General features: G+C 47.9%; 1 protein-coding gene across 7 annotated transcripts in view; it reads left to right on the top strand.

Annotated features, from left to right (window-relative positions):
* The window catches only part of LOC105870581 (sodium/nucleoside cotransporter 1-like), a 49,674-nt gene that overhangs the window by 11,294 nt on the left and 26,044 nt on the right, over positions 1 to 12,336 (top strand). For all 7 annotated transcript variants that reach the window (XR_012920068.1, XM_076004719.1, XM_076004723.1 and 4 more), the window contains exons 3-5: positions 593 to 681; positions 1,570 to 1,661; positions 4,308 to 4,491. Coding sequence is in view for 6 of the 7 variants with exons in the window: in XM_076004719.1 (XP_075860834.1) it covers positions 593 to 681; positions 1,570 to 1,661; positions 4,308 to 4,491 (365 nt within the window). In the remaining variant the exon portion in view is untranslated. The remainder of the gene's footprint in view (positions 1 to 592; positions 682 to 1,569; positions 1,662 to 4,307; positions 4,492 to 12,336) is intronic.

Genomic DNA, 12,336 nt, shown 5'->3' with positions numbered 1-12,336 from the left:
AGGAAGCAGATGAATGCAGCTCGGGGAGGGATCCCAGAGGACGCCTCAGCCTTCAAGGCTCTGGTCATCTTGTCCTCACTCCCAAACTACCGGGTCGAGGCACACCACCCAGGACCTCGGTGCCCAGCATGATCCTCCCAACCTCCATGGCAATGCCTCCTCCTTCACGGCCCTGTGTCCCCCAGGGTGCACCCTTCCCACCATCGTCTGCAGCAATGTCCACCCCTCGCCCAGCCCCCCCACAGCCTGTGGGCACATGGCGCCCGAGTCATTGATCAGGAAGCTCTGCCCGTGGCCTTCCTTAGAGTCCCCTCCTGGCCCTGCCACCACACCTCAGTCACAGGTGTCCCTCCCTCATGAAGACCATGACCCTGAGGGCAGGATGTGTCTCGGGCAGAGCCCTACACATAGCAGGCGCTCGGTGCATGCGTTGCGGAAGTTAGTTAAGCAGCCTTCTAATTCCTTCCTGTGCAACTGTCCAGTTCCCGCCTCAGCCCACTCAGGAGGGGCCTGTGGGTGTCCCCATGCGGCCAGGGTCTCCCTCTCCTGTCCCTCAGCTCTGTCTGACCTGATGGCTCCCTGCTGCCTGTAGGAGGAAGGACGGCTGCCTGACAATGACTCGAGCCCCACAGAGGCCGGGGACAGCCGGAGTGAGGCAGGGCCGGAGCCCCTCTCCACCTGGTAGGTGACCTCTGTGAGGGCCTGGGTGGGTGGAGGCCACCTTGGGGAACGGGGGGAGCCACCTCCTGACGATGGGGGGACGGCTCCGCGCACCTCAGTGGAAGGAAGCAGTGATGGCGCTTTCGCTCACTCGCAGGCAGATGAGCCTCAGAGGCGACCCCGGCCGAGCGTTCCCCACCTACGTTTAAGCAGCCAGAGTGGAGTCCCACTGGGAACCCCACAGGTGCTGGGGGGCTGCTCTGGTTGCAGCTGGGTAGGAGGCCCCGACCAGCCAGGCCTCCTGGTCAACCTCCCCCAGCTGCTTCTACCCCATCCACGCTCCGGGCACCTTGGGGAGCCCCGAGGTTCAGTTTGGAAACTCCTGGACTGGGCCAGGCCAGCGTTTGTCAACTGGAGGCCAAAGCCAGGAGAGGGAAAGGGACTGATAGGTCCAGTTGCACAGGCAGTGAGTGGCCCAGGTGTGCCCAGAACTCTGGGTCCTCATGTCCCGGCCCCTGAGGACCCTCACTGGCCAGAATGTGAGCTGAAGAAAGCAGGAAGGGTAGGGGCGGCGGTGGGGGAGGGGTCCCACCTATCTGTCCGGGTGGGGGATCGGGGAACAGGCCTCCCTCACCCTCTCAGGGCCTGGGAGCTGGCGACAGGCTCCGGCAATAGCAGCTAGGTGTGTGCAGGTGAGACTGGGGGAGCATCTAGCAGACGCTCAGCCTAGGGGAGCCCCAGAGCTGCTCAGACAGCAGCCTTGCCCCGGGTGCCCAGCTTGCCCCCATCACCATTTTACCGGGGACACACCTGAGTGGCTTTAGCCTGGAGGTGCTGGGCCTCCCACTGGATCCCCACTGGGGTGGGAGTCAGCGGTGCCACTCACGGACCTGTTGGTCCTATTTCCAGGAGAATCCTGCGGCCGGCCCAGAGAGCGAGACGCTTCTGCAGGGAGCACAAGCAGCTGATTCGATGGATCTGCATAGGCCTGCTCTGTACTGGTGAGCCCTGCCCAGGGACAATGACTCTTGCCCCCACTGTCCATGTTGCAGGGCATGGTTGTTCACTTACCCACACATGCAACACATGAGGGTTGAGCAGCAGCTCCGGGCCATCTCCCTTGCCGGGCACTGAGTCTTCCGTTAGCGGGACCCGATCCTGTTCCCGAGGTGCTCCCTGTCTGGTGAGGGAGGGGAAAGACATTCCCTGCAAACGAAGAAACCCTCTTGGAGCACCAAGTAGGGCAGGGGGATGGTCAAGGAGGACTTCCAGGAAGAGGTGACATTGGGTTCACACAGATTGAGCAGGAGTTAGCCAGATGCAGAGGAGGAACATTAAGAAGTGGGAGGCACCCCATGCAGGGGAGCAACAGTGAAAACTGTCGGGCTGTGGGTTTTGATAAAATCCAGACTTGGATTCTGCCCTCAAGACCAGAGTGCGCAACTGGAGGGCTTTAACTTTTTATTTTTGCTCCTAAGATCTAGAACATTGGAGGTTTAGACACGAAGTGTCAAGGCTGAATTCACTCTGTGGGACCATGGGAGGGGGCAGCACAGACAGGGAGAAAGGCGTGTTGAGGCCATGGTGCCTGTGTCAGAGTGCAGGGGTGAAGGACGGCGGGATGGTTGGGCCCTGGGGAAGCAAGGCAGCGGGATGGGGGACCAGTCAGGTGTGAGGGCGAAGGAGACCCTGAGTCGAGCCTGCCTCGGTTCCTGCCTGTGTGTCGGGGTGCCCCCGCAGAGCTGGGGGACATGACTGAGGAGCCGGGAGGGGTAACTCAGTTTGCTGGAGACACAACTGCCAGGCCACGCAGGGGGAGAGGAGGTGCCCAGGGACACTTGGAGAATGGATTGGGAAGCGAGTCAAGGACAGAAGCCTAGGACCAGCTGCACAGATGGGCTTGGCAGGAGCCAGAGTCCCAGAGAACGCAGGGATTCAAGAAGGAGGGAAAGACCGACAGCCAGTCCAGATGATATGCACTGAGCAGCGTGGCAGTGTCCACTGATGCAGAGACAAGAGGCTCCTAGGTCACATAGGATGAAGATGGACTACATCTACATGGACAAGTGGACTGGACTGAAGGGAGTTGAGGCAGTGTAGACAGCAAGGGTAGACGGCCCTTTGGAGAAATTTTTTCTGAGAATAGGGTGGAAGTATGAGTGGCAGTGTGTGACAAGGTGTCAAGGACAGGCATGTGGCTATGAGCTGATGTGGGAGCTTGTAGAAATCCTGTGAAGGGACAGGGGCTGAAGTGGTGACGAATGGAGCAGGGTCCTCTGGGCACAGAGAAGGGCTCCTGGGCTTAGGGAGGGGCAGCAGGTGTGCCTAGCAGAAGCTCACTCGTGCTGTTGGGTTGGGGGTCGAGGGGAGAGGATGTGTGGATGCAGAGCCCATTGTAGCTGCCAGGGAAGGGAGGGGACAGTGAGAGAGGTGACAGCAGTGGCCCCAGTCTGCTGAGATGGAGTCAGTCCATGTCCCTTGGCTTCCTGTTCCAGGGTACGTGTCTGAGACAGTGAAGTCTTCTTCTGGCAGAGCCCGAATCCAGGGCCCTCTGGTGCCCTTGCAGACTGAGATTTGTTTCTCTTAAAGAAGTGATGAAATTCTCTCTTAAGTAGAGAATGGAAATTGCCTCAAGTGTCAACTGATCTGTTCGCTTCTGCAGCTGGTCCGAGTTCTGTGTCTTTGCAGGCAGGTGGCCCTGCTCCAGTACGGGCTTGCTCTGGCTTCCCTCCCCTGTCCTCTTGTGAGCCTCTCGTGGGGACAGCTCCTGCTGCTCAGGGCCTGCTGACACTCAGAGCTGCCCTGGGCTCTGCCTGCCGCACCCACACAGGCCCTTCTCTCTTGCAAGCCCGGGCACCTCCCTGCGCCTGCCCAGGGAGCAGGGCACAGGCTGCTCTGCCTGTGGTGACATGGACACAGCTGGCTCTGGCTGTGGCATCATGAGCCAGACACTTTCCCTGGGGCCACCTGTGTCCTTGCTCTTGTCATGCTTTAGCTACTTTGGTGGCAGGAAACTAAAACTAATTTTTCTGATCACATTTTTTAGTCCATGGCTGTAAGTCCTTTCCGTTCTTCAAGGACCCTGGGTTTTGAAATTCAGAAGCCAGAGAGAGACATTTGCCCTTTGTGTCCACAATCACATTTCTGGAGGTGTGAACACAGAGCAGCTCAGCCACTTAAAGGAGAGAAGGGCAAAGGGGGAAGAGGACATTCCTGGAAGGAGACGATGGATTCATATTCCAGAACACAGGCCTGGCACACACACGCGAACTCCTTCACAGAGCAACTGACTTGTTCGTCTCCGTCCTCCATCCTAGCAGGGCTCGGGTCATGGCAGGTGCTCCTTCAACACCCAGACATCCATGCTGCTTGGCCTCACGGCCTCGTACACATCTCCCTCCCAGTTGGTTGGCACTTTACAGTTTGCAAAGCCCTTTCACACATTCTGCCAATGAGCTCATAACACCCTTTGGACACAGGAGGGATGATTGTTTTCACTGGCAGATGAGGACACTGAGGCTCAGAGAGGTTGGGGGACCTTCCTGCCCTCCAAGTTCCTGCTGGAGTAAGGTGGTGTCTGTGGTGGGCTGCAGGGGCCTGGAGAGGCGGGATGGTCATCCAGCCCCCTGCCCGGTCTCGTCCCCCAGGGTACGCTGTCTTCCTGCTGGTTGCCTGCATCCGGAATTTCCAGAGGGCCCTGGGGCTGTTCGTGCTCACCTGTGTGGTCCTCGCCTTCCTGGCCTACAGGCTGCTGAAGAGGCTTCTGGCGCCAAAGCTGAGGAGGCATAAGAACCCTCACGGCCACCCCTGCCTGAATCTCTGTGCTAAGAGGTGAGTGAGCTCAAGCTCTGAGGCAGGGTGGGGGCAGCCGCTGGCTGGGGTTCAGCTCTGAGGTCACAGCCGGGGCTGAGAACTTTCTGGGGGCCCCAGGGCAGGAGTTGCTGATTGGCTTCCGAGGCAGCAGCCATCTCTGGAGTTTTGCTAGTTCTCCTCTGGTTCTCTGCCCTGGTTACGACAGGTGACTGTGCTGGCTGAGAACAGGACTCAGCAATTCCCTACACTCAGAGATCCCAGCCCATCCACGCAGGGAGGGCCTGTCAGTGCCTCCCATGAGATCACCGGGGCATGCAGGGACCAGCCCTGGAGTCTGACTCAGCAGGCTGGGTGGGGTGGAGGTGCCAGTGTTTTTAGTTACCCCCAGGGCATTCTGACTAGCCAACCATGCCCCTGGACAACAGTTTGGAATCCCCTGACTTTCTAGCAGGATTCCTTGGAGCTCTGGAAACCTCAGAGATGCCACAGGGCAGGAGTGGAAGGTTGGGAGGGGAACATCAAAACTCTCCCCTTCCCATTTTATCCAGGCAGCTAAAATTTATGTGCTTTGTAAATCAAGGTATGAAAAAAAAAAAAAAGCTGGAGAAAAAGGTTTCTATGGTTTAAAAAAAAAAAAATCACAACCTACTTCAGTACTGCTGTCAATGACTGAACTGATGACCAAAGACATCCAATGACTGAGTCAGGACAATGCAGGGCACAGTTGTGTCTCCCAGAATGAGATTCACATACTACAGCAAAGTGATTTGACCTGGCCTATTGATGAACACATATACAATTTTATTTATAAGTGCCTTCATTTTTAAATTTGACTTCCCTTTATTAAATAGGTTTTTTTCTTATTTTTTTTACACAGAGTCTCACTCTGTCACCCCAGCTAGATTACAGTTGTGTCATTATAGCTCACTGTAACTTCAAACTCTTGGACTGAAGTGATCCTCCCCCTTCAGCCTCCTGAGTGGCTGGGACCACAGGGGCGTGCCACCACATCCTGTTAAGTTTTCTACTTTCTTGTGGGGACTGGGTCTTGCTGTTATTCAGGCTGGTTTCAAACTCTTGGCCTCAAGTGATCCTCCCACCTCAGCCTGCAGAGTGCTAGGATTACAGGCATGAATCACCATGCTCAGCCTGTTAAATAGATTTTTTTAAAGGATTTATTTTTACAGTGGTCTTGTATTTATGACAAGTAATTGATAATGGTTTTTCATTTGAGGGATTCATATAGAGTTTGCTTTAAAAAATACAGATAAATCGGACTTCATAAAAACTAAAAAGTTTTAAGCCAGGAATGTTGGCTCACAGCTGTAATCCCAGCATGCTGGGAAGCTGTGGCAGGAAGATTGCTTACGCCCAGGAGTTCAAGATTGCAGTGAGCTGTGATGATGCCCCTGTACTCTAGCCAGGGTGACAGAGTGAGACACTGTTTCAAAAAACAAACAACCCCAACAAAACAAAACACTAAGAACTTTTTGATTCAAAGGACACAATTAAGAAAGTGAAAGAACTACCCACAGAAGGAAAGAAAATATTTGCAAATCATATATCTGCTAAGGGACCTGTATCCAGAATTGGAACCCAATAATAAAAAAACAATTGGAAAATGATCAAAGTATTTGAATAGACATTTTCCCAAAGGTATACAAGTAGCCAATAAGCACATGAGAACATGGTGAACATCACTAGCTATTATGAAAAAGGAAATCAGGCCAGGCGCGGTGGCTCACGCCTGTAATCCTAGCACTTTGGGAGGCCGAGGCGGGCAGATCGCTCAAGGACAGGAGTTCGAAACCAGCCTGAGCGAGACCCCGTCTCTACCAAAAATAGAAAGAAATTAATTGACCAACTAAAAATATATATACAAAAAATTAGCCGGGCATGGTGGCGCATGCCTGTAGTCCCAGCTACTCGGGAGGCTGAGGCAGTAGGATCGCTGAGCCCAGGAGATTGAGGTTGCTGTGAGCCAGGCTGACGCCACGGCACTCACTCTAGCCTGGGCAACAAAGTGAGACTCTGTCTCAAAAAAAAAAAAAAAAAAGGAAATCAAAACCACAATGAGATACCACTCCACACTCAGTAAGATGTTTATAATCAAAAAGCAGATCATAACAAGTGTTGGCAAAGATGTAGAGAAATGGAAACCCTCATACCTTGCTTGTGGAAATGTAAAAAGGTGCAGCTGTTTTAGAAAACAGGCTGCCCCTCATCATGTAAAATGCAGAGTTATCACATGACCCAGAAATTCCACTCCTAGGAGGCTGGGTAAGGTTGCTCAGTAATCTTAGCACTCTGGAGAACAAGGCAGGAGGATCACTTTAGCTCAGGAGTTCAAGACCAGCCTGAGCAAGAGTGAGACCCCACCTCTACTAAGAATAGAAAAAATTAGCTAGGTTGGTGGCCCTTTCCTGTAGTCCTTGCTACTTAGGAGGCTGAGGCAGGAGGATCCCTTGACCCAGGAGTTGGAGTTTGCTGCGAGCTAGGCTGATGACATGGCACTCTAGTTGGGCAGGACATAAGACTGTCAAAAAAAAAAAAGAAAAAGAAAAAAAAGAAAGGAATTCCACTCATAAGTATATACTTAAGAGAAATGAAAACATATGTCTACACAAACTGGTACACAAATGTTTATATAGCATTATTCATAGCAGCCAAACAGTAGAAACGTTCCAAATATCCATCATCTGGAAAAGTGGATAGGACAATGCATATATGTATACAAAGCAATATTATTTGGCCATAAAAAGGAATTTAGTACTGATAAATACTGTAATAATGATGAACCTTGAGAACGTTACGCTCAGTGAAAGGAGCCAGTCATGAGAAAGCACAGGACCTCAGGATTCCATTTGCATGAAATTTCTATGAAGACAGGGATAAAGTAGTGATTGCTGGGGTGCGTGGGAAGATTAGGGGGCGATGACCAGTAGTTCAGGGTTTCTCTTTGGGCTGATGAAAATGTTCTAGGATTGAGGTAATGGTTACACAAATCTGTAACTATACTAAAAACCATTGAACCATCTACTTTACATGGGCAAATTGTATGTTATGTGAATTTTGTCTCAAGAAAGCTGTCAAAAAATACACGGATTTGGGGCCAGGCATAGTGGCTCATGCCTGTAATACCAACACTTTGGAAGGCTAAAGTGAGAGGATCACCTGAGGCCAGGAGTTCGAGACCAGCCTAGGCAACATAGAAGACTCTATCTTTACAAAAAATAGAAAATAACAATGAGCCAGGCATGGTGGTGTGCACCTGTAGTCCCAGATATTTGGGAGGCTGAGGCAGGAAGATCACTTGAGCTCAGGAGTTTGAGGTTGCAGTGAGCTGTCATGATGCCACTGCACTCTAGCCACAGTGACAGTGCAAGACTCTGTCTCAAAAACAAACAAACAGAAAACACGGATGTGATTTTGGCTTCCAGTCATGATGAAGTAACAGAGACCAGTTTACCCTCCCGCTTGAAACAACAAAAACACTGGAACAAAAATGTGAAACAAGCTCTCATGATATTGGACATTAGGCAATAAGGGACAGTGATCTTTGAGAACTGGGAAACACATGAGGTGAGCCCTGTGATCGTCCCAGCTTACTATCTGGAGAGGGTTTCCTGGCCCCCCCCACAGGGAAGGAGAACTAGGATGGGGCAGCAGATGCCCTAAGTTGAAGAGACAGAGCTGGAAATCCTGGGAAGACGGGGTGGCTGGAGTTCACACTGCAGAGGAGCAGACGAGAGAGAGGGACGCAGACAGAAAGATCCAGAGAGGTGCAGAGAGTCCTCCCTGAACATCCAGTGCAGTTCTGACCAGTGGATGCACATGAGGAAACTCCCCGAGGCCTAGGAGAATCACACAGAGTCAGGAATAGTGTCCCAACAGCCTGGGTGGAAAAACCTCATAATTCACAGGACACTGTGAGTAATAAATAGTAAGGGTCTTGGCTCAGTGGAATGGAAAACAACCCCAGAATAAATGCTTCTCAGGCCCTGCCCAACAAATCTCAGACAAAACCCAAAAGAGTCAAACAGAGGAGCATCAGTTATCCACAGCACAACTTTCAGTGGGCAAATATACATGCATTGACGTCAACAAAGGAGAAGGAGGGCAGAAAGGATATTTGAAGAAATAATTTCCAAAAAATTATAGATTTCATGAGAATTTTATACCCAAAGACTCAAGAAGCTCCATGGACCCCCAAGAAACATGAAAAGATGACACCAAGGCACCTCATAATCAAATTGCTGAAAACCAGTCATAAAAAGAAAAATCAATAACTTCAGAAGAAAAGACAAAAAAGTATGTATTACTAGAAGATTTCTTGTTAAAAACATGTTAGAAAAGAGTGGAACAGTAAACGACAACAACAAACCCCAAAACCTGTCAACCTAGAATTCTTTACCAGTCAAATATCTTCCAAATAAGAAGGGGAAATAAGACCTTTTTCTAGACATACAAAAGCTGAAATAATTTTGCAGGAATAATGCCAACTTATACTATAAGAAATGTTAAAGGAAATTCTTCAAACAGAAGAAAAATGATACCAGATAGAAACCTGTTTCTACACAAAGGAATGAAGAGCCCCCCAAAAGGTAACTCCATGGGTAAATATAATGACTACTTTTTTTATTATGTAAACATCTTTAATAACATAATCAACTTGTAAAGTAAGAATAATTGCAATATATTAGGGGATTTATATTATATTTAGAAGTAAATTGCACATACCTATAGTCCCAGCTACTCAGGAGGTTGAGGTGGGAGGATCACTCAAGGCCGGAGTTTGAGGTTCCAGTGCACTATGATTATACCTGTGAATAAGCCATTGTACTAAAGGTGACCCTACATATCAAAAACCTATCTCTAAAAAAATTTTTTAAAAAAATAAATAAATAACAATAGCATAAATGTTGGGAAGGAAGAAATGAAATTATACTGTTGTAAGGTTTTTATAGCATCTGTGAAGTAATATGGCATCACTTGAAGGTAGTTTGTAGTAAATGAAACAGGTATACTATAAATGCTAACCACTAAAATAACCCAATGAAGAGTTATAGCTAACAAGTCTAAAACGGAGAATCTTTAAGAAATAGTCAATCTGAAAGATGGCAGAAAAATAGGAAAAGGGAAACAAACAACCAATGGGACAAACAGAAAATAAATGCAAGATGGTAGATTTTAACCCACCTATACCAACAATTACATTAAGTAATGCAGTCACCTCTCCTCTCTCAAAATCTTTCTGGACTTCTTAGGCTGTGATAAACTGTGCCAATTAAAAGTTTTAAACTGAACTAAAAAAAAAGTAAGATTGGACAAACAAAGTAAGACCCAACTATATATGCTGTCTAACTATATGCTAGACATAAAACCTACACTTGGATGTTTATAGTATCTTTATTTCTAATTCCCAAAACTTAGAAGCAATCAAGATATCCTTCCATAGGTGAATGGATAAATAAAATGTGGTACATCCAGACAATGGAATATTATTCAATGCTAAAAAGAAATGAACTATCAAGCTGATAAAGACATGGAGGAAACTTAAGTGCATGTTGCTAATTGAAAGAAGCCGATCTGAAAAGGCTCCATACTGTATGACTGCAGCTATCTGGCATTCTGGAAAAGGCAAAACCATGGAGACAGTAAAAAGGTCAGTGGTTACCAGGGGTTAGGGGATGAGAGGAGGGAGAGATGAGTAGGTAGAGCACAGAGAACTTTTAGGGCAGTGAAAATACTCTGTGTGATGCTGTGATGGTGGATACGTGTCATTGTACATTTAGCCAAACACATGGAATGTACAGCACCAACAGTGAATCTTAAAGTAAACTTGGACTGTAGGTGATTATATCATTTCAATGTAGGTCATCAATTGTAACAAATGTGCCATTTTGGGGGGATATTGGTAATGGGGGAAGCTGTCTGCATGCAGGACTGGGGGCGTATGGTAAATTGCTGTTTCTTCCTCTCGGTTTTGCTGTGAACCTAAACTGCTCTAAAAAAAAAACAACAATGTCTTAAACAAAAATTTAGCAAAAATGGAACATACACCCAAATGTAAAGCCTAAGGCTATAAAACTTCTTTTAAAAAACATAGGAGAAAATCTTTATGACCTCAAGATTTCTTAGATGCAAAACAAAAATTACAATCAGTAAAAAAATTGATAAGTGGAACATCCTCAGAATCAAGAACTTTTGCTCTTCAAAAGCATTGTTAAGAGAATAAATAGATACGCCATGACTAGGGGGAAAGTTTTTCAAATCCCATATCTGACAAAGCACTTGAAACTAGAATATATATTGAACTTTCAAAACTTATTAATAATAAGAAAAACAACCCAATTTAAGAATGGGCTCAGGATTTTAAGACACATTTAATTTAAAAAGATACATAAGAGGCAATAAGCACGTGGTAAGATGCTCAACATCATTTGTCATCAGGGAAATGCAAATGAAAACTAGAAAGAGATACTACTGTGTACCTGTTAGAGCGGCTGGAGTTCAGAAGACTGACCACACCAATGTTGGCAAGGATATGCAGGAACTAAGACTCTTGTATACAGCTGGTCAGAATGTAAAAATTGTATAATCACTGTGGAAAGCAAATTGGCAGTTTGTTAAAAAGTTAGACCTACCATGTAATCTGTGTACTCCACTAACAGACATTTACCCAAGAGAAACGAGAGCATGTATCTATACAAAGACTTGCACGGGAATGTTTGAATGTTCACGGCAGCTTTATCTGTAATAGCCAAAAACTGGAAACCACCTAAACACCCATCAGTGAATGAAAGGATCAGCAAACTGTGGTATACCCACGAAACAGAATAGTACTCCTTGATAAAAGGGAATGAGCTATTGGATCATGCAGAAACCCAGATGAATCTCAAAATAAAGAGATGGAGTGACAGAAGTCACACAAAAAAGTGCTGTGTGGTTCTATTTCTATGAAATGCTACTATTAAAAAGGCAAACTAATCTAGTGACAGAAAGCCAGTTGTTGCTGGGGGACTGCCGGGCCATGAGGAATCACAGAAGAGCACAAGGAAACTCTGGGGGAGGGTGGCTGGGTATGTTCATTATCTTGATTGTAGTGATGGTGTCAAGTGGTATACGTGTGTCAAAACACATCAAATGGAATACATTAAAAATGTGCAGTTTGTTGTGTATCAGCCATAGTCTGATACAGCTGTTAAAAACGAACAAAAAACCCAAAACATGCATTCAACATCCAGAAAACTAGCAAAGAGATGTGCAAGGTGGCACACGGGCAAGGCAAAAACTGTGCATGTAGAGTGGGACGATATGAGGTTGAAAACATGAGCAGAAACAAGAAGGTAGTCTCTGGCCGGAGTTAGCCTGCTTGAGTCCAGTTCCTGGGTCCCCTCTTACGAGCCAGTTAAGACTGCATTGAAGAGAATAGACTTGCTGCATAGGGTCTGGGTTAGAATCTCAGCTGTCACTTTCTAGATAGGTGACCTTGGGCCAGTTATTTAGCCTCTCTGTGCCTCAGTTTCCTCATCTCTAAAAGAAGGACAGTAACAGTATTGTTCTCAGCACTCAGCATATTACCTGCACATAATAGGTGTCAATGCACATCAGCTGTCATTACTAGAACCCGGTGAGTTGATGACCAGGTTGGGGGCAGCCCTTGAAGTCCTGATGCTCAGAGCTGGGCTGTCCCAGCCGTTAGGCTGTCCCCTGGACAAGCAAAGCCCAGACACAGAAAAGGGAGTGTTGCTGTCAAGGTTGGGTCCAGGCCTTGGTCTCAGGTGCTTGCGTCAGCGTTCCAGACTGGCATTATTGCTCCTAGGTGTCTGGGAGAGCGGCCCACAGTGCTCTGTCCTGGGT

The sequence above is a fragment of the Microcebus murinus genome, chromosome 7 (genome assembly GCF_040939455.1).
Source record: "Microcebus murinus isolate Inina chromosome 7, M.murinus_Inina_mat1.0, whole genome shotgun sequence".
Taxonomy (NCBI): Eukaryota; Metazoa; Chordata; class Mammalia; order Primates; family Cheirogaleidae; genus Microcebus; species Microcebus murinus.
This window is presented reverse-complemented; position numbering and strand designations above follow the sequence as displayed.